Source organism: Nipponia nippon, unplaced genomic scaffold (assembly GCF_047370975.1).
Source record: "Nipponia nippon isolate SJK-2023a ecotype South Korea unplaced genomic scaffold, ASM4737097v1 scaffold_6, whole genome shotgun sequence".
Classification (NCBI taxonomy): Eukaryota; Metazoa; Chordata; class Aves; order Pelecaniformes; family Threskiornithidae; genus Nipponia; species Nipponia nippon.
Genome location: NW_028262380.1, coordinates 64,974,777 through 64,992,712, shown reverse-complemented (window position 1 = coordinate 64,992,712; position 17,936 = coordinate 64,974,777). Strand labels below are relative to the sequence as shown.

The following is a 17,936-nucleotide window of genomic DNA, read 5'->3' as shown; positions in this document are numbered from 1 at the left end:
CAAATTCACATCAACTCTGCATAAGATGTGGCAGTAATCCCACAGCAGTGACCTTAAAAATGCCCTTCCGCTTTTTGGAGGGGACTCTACAGAGACTTTCCTAGTTAGCCTTTCTGTTCCTCCCTCCTTTTTTGCGCATCTGAGCTGGAATAGAGAGATTTAACCCTGAGCAGCGTGAGCACCTGTAGACCCTCAGCCCACCAAGCACCATGCCACCCTGCTGACTCCAGCAAACGTGGCAGCAAACCCTTCGTCACCAACAAGCTCAGTTCGGTTGCTTTATTTCATTTCGCTTTGTGAGATACAAAAAAAGCCTGGGACGGAGCTGGTGCGCACCGCAAGCCGCCCGGTGTCCCCTCTGGCGCGTGGCAGCTGCAGTGAGCCTTCGGATGCACGGTCCTGAGCGGGATGGGGCAGGCGAGGGGCAGCACTGGGGCCGCCCCCCCACCCGCTCACTGGCTGTAGTAGTAATCCTGGCCATACATGTCGTAGCCGTGCCCCTTGTAGTAGCCATACTCATCCTCGTAGGCCCGGTAGCTGTCTCCACGGGCATACTCATCCTGCTCCCCATAGCTGCCATCGGTGGTGCCCTCGTCCCCTCGGCCGTGGCCACCAGCTGTCACCTCATACTCCCACTGCTCCCCAGCTGTGGTGGCATCCGTGGGTCCCCCATCTCCTATGGTGGTCGCCTGGGACAGCCCCTCTTCGCCAGTGGTGCTGATGACGGTGGTGGCTTCGGTTTCCTCCTCCTCCTCCTCCTCCTCCTCCTCTTCTTCTTCCTCCTCCTCCTCCTCTTCCTCCTCCTCAGCCGCGCCAGTGCCCTCCTCAGCTGCTGCAGTGCCGTTGCCATGAGGTGCATCTGCCCCCTTGGTGGTGTTGGTGCTTGTGCCATTGATGCCATTCTCGTTCTCGGCTACTTCTTCTTCCTCCTCCTCCTCCTCATTCTCGTCACTGTCTTCATTTTCAGAGTCACCCCCCTTGCCAGCAGCACTGTTCCTGCCCCCCTTCAGGGGCCCTTGGCAGCCCTTGCCCTGGCAGGAGGAAAATAACACGGCATTAGTCGGGTGTTGGGAGGCTGCAGCTTTTTGGTGCCGCATGGCATGGGGCAGGTGTGGGCACAGCTGAGCATCCCCCCCAGTGCCTTGCATGGCAAGGCTGCCTTTTTGGTGTGCCCCTTCCAACCCTCCCACCAGGTTAATGCCCAGAGCTTGGCCCAGATGTGGGCATCTTGTGCAGCAGACCCCCAGGCAGAAACAGGGTGCAAGGCATCCCGTGGGTGCAAGCAAGCATGCAGTGAACATACCCCTCCCACGGGTGCTCCCCTCCAGCCCCCCAAACCACACCTGCTGGGGGAATGTGACATCTCTTCCCAGCCCGCCCTGGCCGTCCCCAAGGGCTGCTCCGGCAGGGTGGCCAGCTGCCTCGGTGCCAGCATGGGATGGCTCCTGCAGGGACAGGGAGAGGACGGGGCAGGTGGTCAGCAGCGGGAGCAGAGCACAGCCCTCCCAGCAGCGAGCGGAGCATGCAGCATCCCCCCACAGCTTTTGGGCGCTGCTCCGAGTTTCCTGCTTTCCCACGGGTCTCGCCCCAGGCTGAAATCGAGAAGCTGCAGCAGGGCAGCCCAAGCCATGCAATTAAGCGGTGGTGGCTGGAGTCGGGTGTTCCCATTCTAGCTACACATTTTGCTTTACAAAGCATCTAAAGGTTTGCTTTTGAAGTTCTGTCTCCCAGTTTCCAATAAACAAAGCAAGCCACAGGCGCACTACATGCGGACACACTACACACCAGGTGTAGATAGCTGGTGAGAGAGTGACGGCTCAAAGCCAGGCATGAGCCCGAACCCCACCAGCAATAAGCCATCAGCCCTGCTTGGTCCCAGAGACCACGCAGCGGAGCGGGTCTCTCAGCGGGGTGCGTGGCAGTCTGCACCACTAAAAAAGGCAACGCGTAACCAAAATGCAAGCAGAGCCCTGAGCAACCACTGAGGACCTGGTGGGGCAGCTCACCCTGTCCCCAGCCTGGGGGTGGGTGGTTTGGGTTCATTTGCCTGTGGCATGGCGGGGAAGACACAGGGTCGCTACCATCCCTGCCCTGGGCAATCCCCGCTGCTCGCGTGCCAAGACCACGGACGCTCACCCTGGTGTTCTGGGCCAACTCAGACACTTAAAATATGGGTGCATCTGATGCCAGATAAAACCCAGGCTGTTTTCCTCTCCACTGGAAGGGCTACCAAATTGCATGGTGCAGCTGGCTGTGCTGATGGGAGCGATGCTCCCCCATCTAGCAGCTGCTATGAGGGTGCTCTTACATCCCTATAACTGACCTTGGGGCCTTTCATCACAATTTATCTTGCTGACCACCCCCTGCCAGTGAAGGCACACAGCATCCCTGCCTGGGAACAGCCACCGCTCTGGTGCCCTTGAAACGAAAGGGGCAGCCCTGAACAGCAGCTGCATTCCTGCATATCACTTAATTTCTTCCTCGGGAATGAAATTCCCCCTTTGGCTGTCTCATCCCACTACTCAAAGTTATCCCTAGTGATCACAGTGGCAGGGGAGAGCAACAGGCAGAAAGGGGCAAATTGCAGGGAGGGGCTGGCAGGGGCACCTGCCTGGGGGACGGGGGCCACCCCGTGCTGCACCCCAGCCCCAGGTGGACCTCCAAAGGGATTTTTAAGACCAGATGCCCAGGCTTACACTCCTGTTAAAAAAGACCCCTGAAATTAGCATTAAAATAATAATAAAAAACAAACAAAAAAAGAGATGTGATTGGACCTGACACATAGGTTTCCCAGCATGCCGGATCCCTGTCTCAAAGCACCTGTGTGCCTGAGACCACTGGATTATTTTTGAGCATTTGCAGCTCAGTGAGCCACAAGAGACCTTTGTAATCCCTGGCATTTAATTTTGGACCTGGGTGACTCTCGCAAATGCAGCGGTGCCTAAGCTCATATTGACCCAGCAGACAGGAGCAGCGTTACTGGCTGGGCTGGTACCAATGTGCATCTCCCAGTATAGCATCCCTCCACGTGCACGCGTGCAGAGTGTAACTGTGTTTTCCAAAGCAATTTTATCAGCACTATGGGGGCAACGCACCCTGAAAGGGGAAGAGGAGTCCCTAACCACCTTTTGCCTTGCGGGTGAGCCTCCATTTTTCTGCCCTTTGGCCTGTCCTGCTCCTTTCTGAGCCACTGCAAATGGAAACCTGGAAAGTTTGTCTCCAGATTGTTTGGTGCATCCCCCACCCATCCTCTTTAAAAAAAGAAGAAAAAGGAAAAAAATACACAAAAAATAATAAAGCCCAGAGTAGAAAATCCAGTCGCATCCAGAGTGCAAGGCTGTGGGCGGTCAGCGGCCACAAATGCTGATGAACAGAGACTACAAAACCAAAGAAAGTTCCCAAATTCCCGTATTTGTTTTGCGGGCTGCTGGTTTGCCATACTCACCCCCCCTTCCTCCTCCTCCTCTGAGCCATCCCCCTCTTCCTCCGATGAGTCACTGCCCTAAGGAGAGGGAAAACCAAGCTGTAGCCGGGCTGGCGGGTCTCCATTGGTGTCACGAGTGCGAGAGTCTCAGCCCAGCCCTGCAGGCCAGTGGCAGACGGGGCGCAGACTGTGCCCCCATCTCATTTGGGCCGATATCTCCACATCTGGTGCGCTGCGAAGCATCAGCAAACCCTCTGAAGCACCCACCTGGTACCATCGCTGCGGGGGATGCACGTAGGCGTATCTGTACAGGTAATAGCGGTGCCTGTTCTTGAACACCTACCGGGAGAAAAAGGCATTAAATCCCATCAGCCTGGGAGCTTGGGTACAGGAGTGACCGAAATGTCCTTGTCCTCAAGGCCAGTGCCGCGTGGGGCTGGGCACGCAGGGTGGGGGGAGGCCCTACCGCGTTTTCTTCCGAGTCGTCTGACTTGGCTCGCTGCAGCCAGCTCTTGACCTGGGGGAAAGGCTGGGTTGGCACACACCCCACACCAGCCCCAGTGAGGCCGGGGGGGCCCCCCACTGCCCGGCACTCACCGAGAAGGAGCATGCCATCCCCACCAGGCAGGCGAAGACCAGGGCAGTCCTCATGGCTGCTTTCTCTAGGAACAGCGAAACACGGCGAGGGCTTGCTTTTCAGCTAGAAAGCACTCACTACCCCAAACCATACAGGTGTTTGTGTCCACATGCGTGAGTGGGGAGAAGAAAGGCTGATCTCCAGCCCTCTCTCGATGGGGTCAGCTTTCCTCTCCTGCTTCCCCATCGCCTGTGAGCAAGCAGGACAAACCAGCCCCCACCGGAGATGCGACAGGAGCAGCTGGCGGGAGCGCTGCCCACTGCGGCCGCCCTCCCACAGCCCTGCAACCTGCTCCGGCTCTGCCCAGGGAGCAGTGCCCCTGGGAATTACACCACAGAGAGTTTAACCTCATTGAGGAAAAATAAATAAGCAAACAAATAAATGAATATAATCAGCTTCTACAGTCTGCCATTGACAAAAATAGCCGTGGCAAGGCACCAATGCAAGGAGCCTCCCATAGGCATATCTGGGGGGGAGGCTTGGCTCTGCGCAGGTCCAAGCTGCACCTCCTAAGCACCAAAACCCGGCCTGCCCTCCTCCATCCCAGCCCCAGCAAGGAGCATGCCCGACCCTTCCCACAGCGCCCCAGCCTCCCCCCAGGGAGAGATGCTCCCGGCATTCCCCTAGGCTCAGTCAGGCCCACTAACCTTCCTTTTTCCTACCCTTCCTCTGGCTAAACCCACCATCAGCCAGATGCTGTTATTATATTCACCTGCACTTGAAGTTTCCCCATCTTCGTTTAACTCAGGCTAGAGAACAACTGGCCACAAGCTAGCTTCCCTGGCCATGCAGCAAGGCTCTGAATGCTCATGCCCTCCACCTGAGTGCTTCATAAAGCCACAGACCCAGGAAAGGGCTAAAAGCAGCATCCAGCCCCTCCAGCAAGCTGAGGCCCCCCCATCCCCCTGCAAAAAGCAGACAGCAATGCACAACCCAGCTGGGAAAAGCAGCAGCAAGCTTACCCTGCCACGGCACCGACAGCTACTCGTCGAGTCAGCCCGCACAGATTTCCTCCTGCCGCTGCCCCGCCGGGATATAAGGTCTATTTTTGCCCCCCCCAAGTCAGTCGCCGCCCTGCCCGGAGTGACGCCAGCCCGCCAGCGTGCACCAGAAAACCCCCAAACTTCAACGCCGGCAGATTTGGTGCACAAACATAGCGCCCCGCACCGCTGCCAAACCCGGGGAGGTTTGCACCGCGCCGCTTAATTGAGGGTCTGCCCTCAGAGGAATGGCCAGGAGACCAGAGGGTATAATAACACTCTGGATTTAAATTAAAATAAATATTGGGAAATCTGTTCTCAGGGGGTGTCTACCTCCCTTTTTGGGAAATTCTGTCACTGTTTTTTCAAGAAGACAAAAAAGACCAACCTCAAAGGCCCGGCTCCAAGTCACTTGGGCATAGCCATTAGACAAAAAAAGGCTAAATCCAAACAAGTCCCTCTCCAGGCTGCCTGCAGAGGTGAAATGGGCCTTGGGAAGGGCAGGGAAAGAAAAGGGGACTCAGATACAGGTGTCACCAGTCCCCCTTCGAGAGCCATTTCTGCCACAGTGATGCTACAAAATGCACACCTGCTTTGTTTCTCATGCCTCCCAAACCACACAGACCCACGCAGGGGCCAGCCCGGACCCCCGCTCTCCAAAATCAGGTATTCCCCAGCTGAAATCTGGCAGCTCTGTACACATCCGCAGCAAAGCAGAATAACTGCCTGGGGCAAAAAATTGCAAAAAACCCACCCGTATGGCCACCCAAAGCTCAGTGGGGACCTTGGTGGCAGGATACGGCCAGTGGTGGGAGCCTACTCCTCCTGCCCTGCACCTGATGGCAGGGGATGGGGGTACGCAGGTGCTGCGGCTGCCCCCCTGCACCCACCTCTGCAGGGACATCCTTTCTCCTTTCCCTATATTTATCATTTCCTACTGGGATTTCAGCCTCCCAGCTCTCCAGTGCACCTCTGCTCGCTCTTTCCCAGATTTTTCTTGCACTCACCAGCAAAGGCCCCTTGCCGCTCCTGCACGGGCCCGGGGTGCAGCAGCTCAGGGGAATGACTCCTCGCCAAACGCAGCTTTGCTTTCCACAGCAGCAAGGAGAATTGCCAATCCCAGCTGATGCCTTCAGCCCTACAACCCTCAGGGAGAGAACGGTGGGGCTGGAAAATGCATGCCTTCAAGCAGATCAATGACATGCAGGTTAGCCAGTGATAAAACTGTGGTTATTTAGGGCAGAAAAATCTGCTTTGCAGTGGAAGACCTGAAAGCTCATGTTTCTGCTCAAAACCGGGGGCTGTGCTTGCCAAAAGCCTCACCCACATCCAGGGGAGCCCAGTTTGAGTCTGAATTTGGTTGGGAAGCAAAGGATTTCCAGTTAACCAAATTCCCAGGTTAGGACCAGAAAGACAAAGCTTTTTTTGTTGTTGTTATTTTGTCTTCTTGCTCATCACCACATCAACAACAGGTACATCGTGGGGAGTTGCTAACTGCTGACGAAACACCATGCACATCGCATGCTTTTGGGGAGGGAGAGGTCCCTTGCAGCCCCCTGGGGGTCCGGCAGCCCTGGCAGCAAGCTGGGCCGTGTCCCTGCCGTGCAAACCCCAGGGCTGCAGGGCGCAGCTGTGCCTGCCCCATGGGCTTCAAAGCCCCTTGTGTCACTGTGAGGAGCCGTAATTACAAGGGAGGCCTGGAGCTGGCCGTGGCTTTCGGCTGGCGCCTCGGGCCAGGAAAACCCACACACACACACACAAAAAAAAAAATAGAAAAGAAAAAAAAAAAAAAAGAAGCCATGCAGTTTTCCGATGCCAACGCAGCAGCCTCCAGTAAAGAGAGACACCAGCATCATGAGGGACCTGCCGCCCCCCCAGCACCATGGGGCTGGGGCAGGTGGAGGGGCCGCCCTGCTGGGGGGTGATGTGGGGGGCACAGGACAGAGACAGCCCCGCTTCCCGCTGCCCCACGCCGTCATGGGCTGCCCTGTGCAGGAGAGCAGTGAGCACGTGCCCGGCTTTCAGCTTAAATTTCATCAGGGCTGGGGAACAGAGAGTGCTGGTGGGAGGCGATTTTTAATGTAATTAAAGGGCTGCTGCTCCAAGCTGCTTAAAAAAAGAAAACTGACTATAAAAATGTGTGTTTCACCCAAGATCCCTAAAAAGCACCAGGATAATTAACGTGTGCTAAAGTGCCTTGCGCGGCCAGCACCTATGTTTAGCTCCTGGGCCAGGGAGCGGGTGCTGCCTGGGCAGGCCACCAGCAGCAGCAACCTCGCAGCACAACGCAGGGAGACCAGCAGGGAAGTTGGCCAAATGCATCCAAAACATTTCAATTTAAAATATTAATACAAAAAAATAAATTTTAAAAAGCATCACATCTCAGGGTTGGAGCACTTAATAGTTTTGCAAGAACTCCGGCTGTCCAAGGCAGCAGGGCTTGGAGAGGTCACCCATTTGCCCAAAAGCAGCATTTGGTATCTCTTATTAAAAGTGATCACAGCATCTGACAGCTTCATGAAAACAATCTCACCTTTGTAGATAAACAGCTGGAAACAAAACACGGAACAGCTCGCCTGCCTCTGGGGGATGTGCCAACAGCTGACAGCAACAAAAACCCACTTTTTGGGAGCATGTTGAGATGAGGCGGCAGGCGTGCAGCGTGCAGCCCACGTGTGCAAATGCAATGGTTTCCCTTCTGCACTCCCATCAGTTTGTTTTTTTTTTAACGTGTACAAGTGTGCTGCTGTGTTGCTCGTTACATGCTTTGGCAAGCGAGCTGGGGGTTAGGCAGGCAGCCTGCTCCCCAAGCCCTGCGTGGGCGCATCGCTGCCCTCGCACAGCGGACGATGACAAACCCCCCAGGCAGCTGCTGCTGCACCCAAGCCCCGCCATCGGTCCCGTCGGGTTTACACCAGCTGCTGGCACCAGCTTTGCGCTGAAGCTGGGTGGGCTTGCACCCAGCATGGCCCGGCAAGGGCACTGCGTACTGTTTTGATGTAATTGCCCAAGCCTGTGGAGACCTCACGGTCAGAGTGTCCCTGTCTCGCACAGGCTGACATGGCTCCTATGTCCAAATTTAATTATTATTTTTGCAGGGTGGTAAACGAGCAGAGCAGCGTGCTCCCATCCTGCCCGGGTCCACTGCGGGGCCGAGGCTGTGGTCGGGGCTGCACCATCCTATTTCCACGCCCTGGAGCTATTCTGGAAGGAAACCTCAGGGCCAAAAATAAGTAAAGAACACAAAACCAGAAGGACACTTGCAGTGCAGTGGGGAGAGGCCGAAGTGCTGCTGCAGCCAGGGAAAGGGGTACCCCTGCCATGGAGCACACCTCCGAAATGTGCATGGGGGGCACTGGAGGCAGAGCTTGCCCCGGCTCCCACCTGTCCCCATGCGCTGTCAGGGACAGGAGTGTGTATGCCACGGCCACAAACTGGGGAGCGAAGTGATCATAGAATCGTTAAGGTTGGAACAGACCCTTAAGATCATCGAGTCCAACTGTTAACCTATCACTGCCATGTTCACCACTAAACCATGTCCTCGAGCACCACGTCTACCCATCTTTTAAATACCTCCAGGGATGGAGACTCAACCACTTCCCTGGGCAGCCTCTGCCAATGCTTGACCACCCTTTTGGTGAAGAAGTTTTTCCTAATGTCCAACCTAAACCTCCCCTGGCGCAGCTTGAGGCTGTTTCCTCTCATCCTATCGCTTGTCACTAGGGAGAAGAGACCGACCCCCACCTTGCTACAACCTCCTTTCAAGCAGTTGTAGAGAGCAATAAGGTCTCCCCTCAGCCTCCTCTTCTCCAGACTAAACAACCCCAGCTCCCTCAGCCACTCCTCATAAGACTTGTGCTCCAGACCCTTCCCCAGCTTCGTTGCCCTTCTCTGGACACGCTCCAGCACCTCCATGTCCTCCTTGTAGGGAGGGGCCCAAAACTGAACACAGCACTCGAGGTGCCGAGTACAGGGGCACTATCACCTCCCTGGTCCTGCTGGCCACACTATTCCTGATACAAGCCAGGATGCCATTGGCCTTCTTGGCCACCTGGGCACACTGCTGGCTCATGTTCAGGCGGGTGTCAACCAACACATGAGCAAGGACAGGGTGCATCAGAAACAGCATCGGAATAAGGGCTCCCTCTCTCATCCCCCTTGCCTCTCACAGCAACCCAAATGCAAATCAACATCAGCTGGGCACGCTGCTTGTTATGTTTTTGCAAGCAGTCGATTTTAGAATAAAAGCGGGAGGGGAGAACACCTAAAATGCACCGCGTATCCACCTCAGTTATCAGTACACAACCTTTATATATTGGCCCTCTGCAACTAAATGTTTCATGTAATTTTCCTTTTTCTCTGAGGCAGGAAACCAGATAAAGGAAATTAATTCTATTTACACACCTGGCAAAATGTGGGCCACGAGTAGCTCTGTAACACGAGCACTTTGAGGTAGCCTGAACTCTAGGGAATAAAACCCCACCAAATCACTGAGGCAAGGTCACAGCATTATCACAAATCCCAGTGCTTGCCACCACCCAGGTCTTCACGTGTTTGAGTAATACCTGTATATCATATTTCCTCCGTTTTTTTTGCTCATTTTGTTTTTTTCAGGAAGAAGAAACTGTGCACCAGCTGGAATAAGTTACCAGGACTGGTCCCACCACCAGTCTGCTGCCTCCATCCATGTGTGAGAGGCCTCAAACACAGCCACACGACAGAAACAGGAGGAAAAAAACCAAATAAACCCCCAAAAGGCCCCGTTTTGGGGAGGAGAGCAGGCAGAGAGCCCAGGTTCATTGCAGAGGTACTCACTGACAACCTGCACACCCAGCTCAGGAATCGAGCTCTCTGCCAAAAATCAAATCAGTGTCCCTGGACAGTCAGACATCTGGATGGCACGGAGGCATGCTGCTTCCCGTTGGCAATGGCTGCTTACCTCCCCGCCGCTGCACACCCTGCTCAAAACTGCAAAAAAAATCTGCATTTGGGCTTAAAAAGTTGCCATTTGCAGCAGAGGCAGAGCACGCTGCGTGTGTCAGCAGGGAACTGCTGCGCTTGCACTCGTTACTTGTTACTGTGTACAGACATTAGTTGCACGACACCTGTATATGTATCCATATATACACAGACAAGTACGTGCCTGTTGCAATAAGTACCTTAACACTCAGGCACTCGTTTTATTTTTTAAAAAGAAGGCTTTACAAGTTTTCACGCTATTATGAACCTGCTTTTTGCTCTGCAGGTAAAACAGCGTCAGGTTTGGGACCGGAGAGGACGGGTGCTGCCTCTGCTCCCCAGTTGCGGGTTCAGCTCCTGTTTTCAGAAACCTGACGCCTTGTGCCAAAACAAAACGCGAGCTCTTTGCAGCTTTGTATGTCAGGGTGTGAAGACAGAAAAACGTGAACTGCAAACCACTTGCTCACTCTGCAGCTTTAAGGTCTCCATAGGGAGTTCGGGGCTTGCAGTACAGGTGGGTGCTAATGCTTGCACTTCCGTGCCATCCTGTGGTGCCCGACTCCTTGGGGCAGTGCTGGGGGGACCACAAAACTCCCAGGACACGGCTGCGCTGGGTGGGGGGGTGGGAGTTATTTGCCACTGAAGCACATGGCAGTAAAGGGAGTTAGAAGAAAGATTTCCTTAGAGCATTGGAAAGGTTTGTAATATTTTAGGCTTTCACTGAGGTCAGAGCCTGTTTTCCCATGGCTAAGACATTTCTTTTGTTCAGACTGACGGCAGCAGCGATTCCGTCAGAGGTTTTTCCTCCCCATTTGAACCGGGCAGAGAAACACAATCAAACTCTCCCAGCCTCACCGCACGCTTGGCGAGGAGCAGCTCCCATCACAAAAATCCATCACAGGGGGCACAGGAGAGACAATCCCATCGGATTGTTTCTTCCACAGATATTCCCATTTTGCTAAAGACAAACAGAGGCCAAGGAGAAGCCCTGCAGCTGGCCGTGGTGCTCAGCCCGCCATGGAAAGCCCAGGGCACTTGGCCATGCTGCCAAAAAAGCCGCTGCTGGATGGAAGGCTGCTCTGTGGGTCGCGAGGGTCTCTCTGTTTCTCCTACCGAAGCCAGGAAAATAAGGAGATTAAATAAATGCAGCTTGCACACTGTGGGCGCCCCAAGTCCAGCTGCTGCAGCCGGGCTCGGCACTGCTGCCTCCCAGCGCTTCAGCCACACTGGCTACTTATTAAAATAGATTTTTTTTCTTCTTGGAAAGAACAAAAAGACAAACAAAAAAACCTTTCTTTTAAGATGATGCAGACTCATCTTTTCACAAACCCAAACGCGACCAAAAATATCTGCTTTAAATCCCAGTGCTGATTCCTGGGTAAATCACTGTGTTCAGCTGTAAAGGCCACCCCCAACGCACAAAAAATGCCGTGTGGGTGGATAAGAAAAATGCATACATTGACATGGGCGTTTTTTATCCTTGCCTAACCCACTGGGCAAGCTGACCCTTACAACTTCATCGCACAATCAGCCCGAAACAGGATGCAGGGACACCTCCAGCGACAGCAGAGCCCGTGGCCAACCTTCCCAGCTGCTTTTCCTGCATGCCCGACAGCAGAGAGCGGGAGCACTCCCCTCGGATGCTCACTGCACACAGGCAAGTGCTGCAAAAACCAAACACACATGCTGCTGACGAAAATGCCTTAAAATCCTCAAAGCGAGCATCTTTTGGCCAGGCTATCTCTGGCCATCCAAAACTTCACCCTGTGAAGCGCTGCCCACCACCAAGCTCCTCCAGGTGGCAAGCGGGGTGACCCCACTTGCACACAGATGAACAGCGTTTGATGGGGACAGCCCCGTGCCACCAGTGTCCCCCAAAACCTGCCTATCCTTGCAGACACGTGCTGCCAGGTGCTGGGCACATCCCTGCATGGGGCCAACATGAGCGGCTCCCTCCCTGTGGCCGGACAGGAGGTTTCCCCAGCGAAGGGCTGAGTGTGTGTGTGTGTGTGTCCCATGATGCCCGGGAGGGACAGTCCCGTGGGAAGCCATCCCGGCAGGACTGGCAGGCAGCAGCCAGCACTGGCACTGGCTCCCCAGCCTTTGGGGAGCAGCCAGCCAGCAGGAGGCAAATTTCGGGCGTTGCTGGCAGGGACACGCGCGCAACCACAGCACGTCACTGGGAAGGCACGCGAAGGGGACCCACGTGCAGGGGGGGCGCAGCCGGCTACCCCTCCAGCACAGGGTGCAGCGGGGTGCTGCATACCGTGTTTGCAAGGCACACACCCCTCCCGCTCAAACTAAAGCCGAATCAACCCAGTTTTTCTCTCCGCGCATGAAACAAGAGGAGGACGAGCGCTCGCCATCCCCTTTGCAGGGGGCTGAAGGCAAGTGGCCCCTTCCGCAGCTGTGCTGTGCTGCCGCTCGCCCCAGCGCTGCTCGCACAAGGTTGAGGATGGACATAGGGTCACACACAAACTGCAAGAAGCAGTTTCATCCCACCCTTGACATGTCTCGGCCGTCCTGCTCATGGGCCGGGCTCATCCCAGAGCTGCGGGGCACCCCTCGCTTTCCTGGAGGGACCCGAAAAAAAACCTCCCAGTCCCCATCCCCACCAGTTGTCCCCATGCAAACGCCACCTCTGATGGCCCCGGGGATGCGAGCCAGCCCAGTGGCAGAGCCGGCACCCGAAACATCTCCGCTGCCTGAGCGGCAGCACCGCTTGCTGGGCACGGGAGAGTTCACAGCAGCGCTGGGCCCTGCGCCGCCGCCCAGAGAGCCAGCAAACACATCATTACTATAATTTTAAACCAAAGCAACAGCTGTTACCCAGCCCTTTTTGCACCTCTGGGCTGCAGCCAAACCTGTGCTTGCTGTCTTTCACCCCAGCAATGGGGCTGTGCACCAGCATTTTGGTACCCACAATCCTGACAGGAATCATCACCGTCACAGCATCCCCAACTCCTCATGCAGCTAATGCAAGGGGTCCAAAAAATAAGGGGCAAGTCACAACCAAGGTATCCACTGTGAAGTGGAGACCAGTGGGGTGGAGGAGGCAGGGTCAGGAAGGAGGATCGTTCCCAGGGCAGCAGCGTAGGGAAGCTGCACATTTCAGAGATCATACAGAAGCAGAAAAAGCTTACACAGGGTGGAAATTCAAACATAAATTTCACTACAATCAGGACCTGTTCAGCTCCCAGCTTTTGTAGTGGCGGAAAGAGTCTACAAATTAAGTGCAGTTTTGCTATAAGTAGGTAAAAAAATATTTCATTTCTTTACTGGTTCTTGAATTTGGTATTGCAATGCCCAGCAATGACACCAGTGACCCAAGGCAGGTGAAAGGCATGCACCCACTTGCACTGACCCCTTGGAGACTGTCCCCTGCAGAGCCACAACTCCATGCTGCAAAACTGTGCAGCTATGCAGCAGCCCATGGCTTCCTCCATCAGCATCGATACCCATGCTATACAGCTCATCATACACACATGAACAAGTAAGAAGGGCCTGGATGGGATTTTAAACAAGTAACGTGTTGTTTACTTGCTTGCTGGCAGGAGAAAAAAAAAAAAATGAAAGACACACTGAGTAAAAGAGGCTTTACCCATGATCTACCAGCCCCCGATAACCCCTTTTCCCCTGCTCACCTGCGTCTCTGCTGCAGGAGACCTGGCACCAGGGGGCACCGGGGGCCACCGTGAGCACCCAGAGCCAGTGGTCCAGGAGAGCCCCCATGGCCTGGGGCATCTCCTTCCCAGCACCTCAGGAAGGGCAGAACAGCCCTTACTCACACTACAGCAGGTGATTGCCATAATATAGCAAAGCCCCAGGCCCAGCTCGTTGGGGTCATTAGCCAGCTTTTCTACACACTGCTGGGTCACCTAGGGGCAGGGGTGGCCCTTGGGGTACCTGGAAATAGTGGGTGGGAACACCTCTTAGCCTCTGCTTTCCCCCTCACCCCAGCACGCTGTGGCTCCCCATGCAAACAGCCTGCCTTTTGCTCCCCGCTCGCTCCAGTCCGACCCCAAATCGCAGCACCCAGGTCCCCCAGGAAAGAAAAACAGCGACATCTCAAACCACACCACTGTGAAGTTTGATGGTTTTAATGGTAATTAAAGAAATCAACAGGGTACATTTCAGCTTTGAAATACAAGTGCAAAAAGGATACAATATAATGTTTTCTGTACATTTCTTACAAAATATTACATACATCCCATCCTGAAGTGGTACTTCACACGCTGCTGAGCTCACGCACCGCGTGTGCACACCAGCTGTAGCTCTCCCTTCTTATGTGCAGGACATGGAGCTAATGGAAAGCTCCCATTGAAGTCTGGGCAGGTGCTTTTAGGGCAGTGGTAGGTAAATACAAGGGGTGAACGCAGGGACCTTTCTGCCCAACATACCCAGGCACAGCTCCCGGAGTGCCGAGCCACCACTGTGCCCTTGTGGCAAGCGGGCAGCATCACTCTGCTGGCACTCACAGCTCTCAGCTGCTCTTGGGTTTGGTATAGGAAAGGGCTTTTCTCGCTGCGGTTTGGCATTTTCCCTGTGTCTGGCATCACCTCCCACTTCGCACACAGTGTGGCGTGCCCAGGTTGAGCCCTGGTGAACCCGCCTCCGTTTTATCCACAGCATCTTCTCAGGAAGAAGTCAACCAGGCTACATAGCAAATAAATTAAACCCCACCTCCCCCCATACCCCTCAGCACCGAGGCTGTGGGGCACGCGTCAGTACCCGTCCTGGCAGTCGTTGTCATCATAGTCAGCAGCAGGCTTGTTGCGGTAGGTGCCCGGCCGCCGTTTGCGGCTCCTGCTCTCCAGGCTCTGTGGCGAGCTGTCATCCCCGCGGCTGCTGGACTCGCGCGTGGCATCCTCCTGGGAGTGGCTCTCCTCATCATCATCATCATTGTCCTCCTGGGACTCGGTGTTGTTGCTCTCTGTGGACCTGCTGTCCTCGCCTGCATTGTCCTCTTGGCTGCCATCGTCCTCCGGGGATGCGCTCTGGCTCTCGGCTGATGTGCTCGGCACGTCCCCATCAGGGTCGGAGTCATTCTCGTCCTCCTTTGACTCCTCCACAGTGTCTTCTGTGGACTGGCTCTGGTCGTCATCGTCTTCCCTGGACTTGCTCTGGTCGCCCTCGTCTTCCCCAGACTCACTGTCAGGTGCAGACGGAGCACTCCTGTCCTCAGCAGACTCCCGGTCCTCCTGCCCTTCCCGGGACCGGCTGCCACTGCGCTCGCTCGACGTGCTCACCACCTCCTGGGAGGCGTCCTCTGGAGACTCCCCCGGCTCTTCATCTGACTGGTCAGCGGTGCCCTCACTGGACTTGCTGTCCTCGCCCTGCCCATCCTCCCCAGAGCGGCTGGCGCTGTTTTCCTCTGACTGGCTGGCGACAGGCTCTTCCGACTGACTATTGTCCTCTGTGGACTGGCTGTCTTCTTCTGAGTCAGTGTCCTCCACCTCCTGGGACATGCTGTCGCCCTCCTCCCAGCGGTGGGAGCCAGCCCTGCGGCCGCTCTCCCGGCTGCTCCCTGGGGCATGGGGGCCAGCACGGCGCCCTTTGTAGCTGCTGCCTGGGCCATCAAAGACAGAGGGATCATCGCCCTGCATGGCTTCATCCTCGAAGTCGTAGCTCTCCTCCTCCTGGCTGCTGCTGCTGCCCCTTCCCCGCCTGTAGGTCCGCTCATAGCGGCTGCTGAGGTAGTTCCTGTAGCGCCAGTGGTCCGCCCCGATGCTCTCGCTGCTGCTACTGCTGCTGCTGTCACCGTGTCCTCTGCCAGCCCCGGCATCCCCACGGCCAGCGTCATGGCCGTGTTCGCCTGCCCTGTCGGCACCAGCCGCGTAAGTAGGACCTTCGCCCCCCTTCTCTTCCCCGTTCTCGTCAAAGGTGTCATCCCCGCTGTCATCCTCCTCATCCAGGAGCCCGCCGGCGAGGGAGGGAAGCCCATTGACTCCAGTGCCATGGCGCTCTCCATTGTCACCATCATCAGCATCGCGTGCATCCTCCTCCTATGGAAGTGGCAAGTGGAAACAAATGCAAAGACTTGCAAGTCACAGGCACTATTGGCACCACTCGCTGTGCAGGCCAAGCACTACCCTGACTACCCCAGATCTGGGGCTAAGTGCACTTTCCTGGCAGAGAAAAACACCCCTCTCCACTCACTCACCAGGAAACCAAGGCCGTTCCCATCCCGGGCACTCGCGTCCTTGTGGTCCACCCGGTTCAGGTGCTGAGCCTCCCCAGCTCTGTCTCCCTTGTCTTGGCCACCATGCTCGCCCAGCTCCTCGCCCACGGCATTCCCACCCGCCGGCTCCCCGGCAAGGGCATTGTCCCCCGTCTCCGCACTGGCAGGAGGATGTCCGCCATCTCCACCACCCAGGAGGTTGCCCAGCTTGTTGCTGTAATCTTCGCTTGCTGTGTCCTAGAGGGAAAACATGACGTGGTGCCTTGGTTTATTAAACACCATTGCACGTTTACTGCTACTGCTACTGCTGCAGGATGATGTATCGCTCCTAAGCCATGCAAGCGCTCAAGCCTTTTTCATTGCTCACACCTCTGCCCTTCAGTTGTTTCTGCTGATGCAAAAAAAAGGGCAACCAAAAAAACCCCAAAGCATGAAGTTCAGAGCACAGAAACTCCTTTTTCAGGACCAACACAGCAGCGCGCATCGGGTGAATTGGGAATGTGCACAGGGCGAAATGAGGTGAAACCAACCCAGCTTGAAAAGACTGAGTGGACGGGCAAAGCTCAAAGACCCGCAGAAGCGGCAGCTCTTCCCACGGGTGCCTGGTCCAAGGACGCCTGCCCGGGGCTGGCTCCCCATCCCAGACTTGCTCTGCAAGTGGCTGCCACCTGCGGGACTGGGGCACCCCCGGCTTACCTCCTGCTGGGCGCTGCGGCGGGAGCGGGCGGGCTCGCGGCCGGGCACCTAAACACATCGAGGGGACAACTGATCAGTGATCGGTGCGCCTTGGCTGGGCGAAACCGCCGGGGTTTGGGTAACTGTCCAGTGGGTACTTACAGGGTGAGCGCAGGCTACGGCCCAGAGCAGCAGCACCAGGAAGGCAGCCCTCATGTCGGTTGTGGTCCCTGCAGCTGCAACAGGGAGCAAAGTATTTGCACGCTAGAGCAAAGCATTTGCACGTGCCCCTGGCTGTAACCTGGCCCCACAAAGCCCTTCCAACTGATACAGCCTTGCTGTCCTGGCATGTGGTGGTCAGCCTAGCATGTCATCAAACAAGCCAAGGGATTTGTCCTTGTGCCGCCTCCTGGCATCTCCTGTGCAGGAACCTTTAGTTTGGGATTTGAAATACCTGGCCATGTTCTTGCAGATTTTTTGTCTAAGCATCATTAAAGAGCAGGAAAGCTCCCCAGAATTCCCTGTTCCACAGTAATGTCACCCGCCACCCAGCTGAGCTCAGCGGCCGTGACAGGAGATGACACCGCAGATGGGCAGCGCCATGAGACTGCAGGCTGCAGAGCTGTGCCTCCCACCCAGTGTGGTCCCCACAGCCCCGTAAAACCTCTGGACACCCCAAAGCGGAGCACCCCGGTAAGATAACCTTGTGGACAGCTGCATCCCCAGTGGCCGCTGGGTTGGTCGGGCATCTCAGCAGCACTGCTGCCTGTGCAGGCAGGTAAAGCAGCGGGGGGCTTTCCTCCAGCTCTGCTCTCATTTTCCAAGTCCCTTAAGCAGCCCAGCACCGCATCCCCATGAGGCACGCTAACCGCACTGCACATCACCCTGCACCTGAAATGCGCTGGAGCAAAGAGCCACACTCCTGATTTCTTCCCTTATGAAGCAATACCTGCATCCCAGCTTACAAGTTTCTCCTGCTTTCTACCAAACCTTGCAAGGAAATCTACAACCCCTGTTCCCAGACGTTGCCATTTTCACTCCAGGCAATGCCAGAGCAACCCAAAGAAACCAAAACCTTTA

General features: G+C 55.7%; 2 protein-coding genes across 9 annotated transcripts in view; both read right to left on the bottom strand.

Annotated features, from left to right (window-relative positions):
* Positions 1 to 264: 264 nt before the first annotated feature.
* IBSP (integrin binding sialoprotein) lies at positions 265 to 13,772 on the bottom strand. Of its 2 annotated transcripts, none has more exons than XM_009467712.2 (7): positions 13,645 to 13,772; positions 4,022 to 4,086; positions 3,891 to 3,941; positions 3,692 to 3,763; positions 3,446 to 3,502; positions 1,344 to 1,445; positions 265 to 1,031 (listed from the first exon to the last, which is right to left on the bottom strand). In XM_009467712.2, exons 1-7 carry the CDS (start codon positions 13,742 to 13,744, stop codon positions 453 to 455), a joined length of 1,026 nt encoding a protein of 341 aa, XP_009465987.2. In that variant the 5' UTR covers positions 13,745 to 13,772; the 3' UTR covers positions 265 to 452. The 2 variants fall into 2 exon arrangements, with proteins under 2 accessions (XP_009465987.2, XP_087593221.1); XM_087737095.1 differs by lacking the exon at positions 13,645 to 13,772 and adding an exon at positions 13,365 to 13,421.
* Positions 13,773 to 14,105: 333 nt separating this feature from the next.
* The window catches only part of DMP1 (dentin matrix acidic phosphoprotein 1), a 46,806-nt gene continuing 42,975 nt past the window's right edge, over positions 14,106 to 17,936 (bottom strand). For 6 of the 7 annotated variants that reach the window (XM_087737630.1, XM_087737632.1, XM_087737633.1 and 3 more), the window contains 4 exons: positions 17,019 to 17,092; positions 16,878 to 16,925; positions 16,164 to 16,418; positions 14,106 to 16,005 (listed from right to left, as the gene is read on the bottom strand). In XM_087737630.1, the coding sequence (XP_087593756.1) occupies positions 14,725 to 16,005; positions 16,164 to 16,418; positions 16,878 to 16,925; positions 17,019 to 17,072 (1,638 nt within the window). In that variant the 5' untranslated portion in view covers positions 17,073 to 17,092 and the 3' untranslated portion in view covers positions 14,106 to 14,724. Of the gene's footprint in view, positions 16,006 to 16,163; positions 16,419 to 16,877; positions 16,926 to 17,018; positions 17,093 to 17,559; positions 17,930 to 17,936 lie in introns of those variants that run through there. The other variant, XM_087737629.1, reaches the window with a different exon arrangement.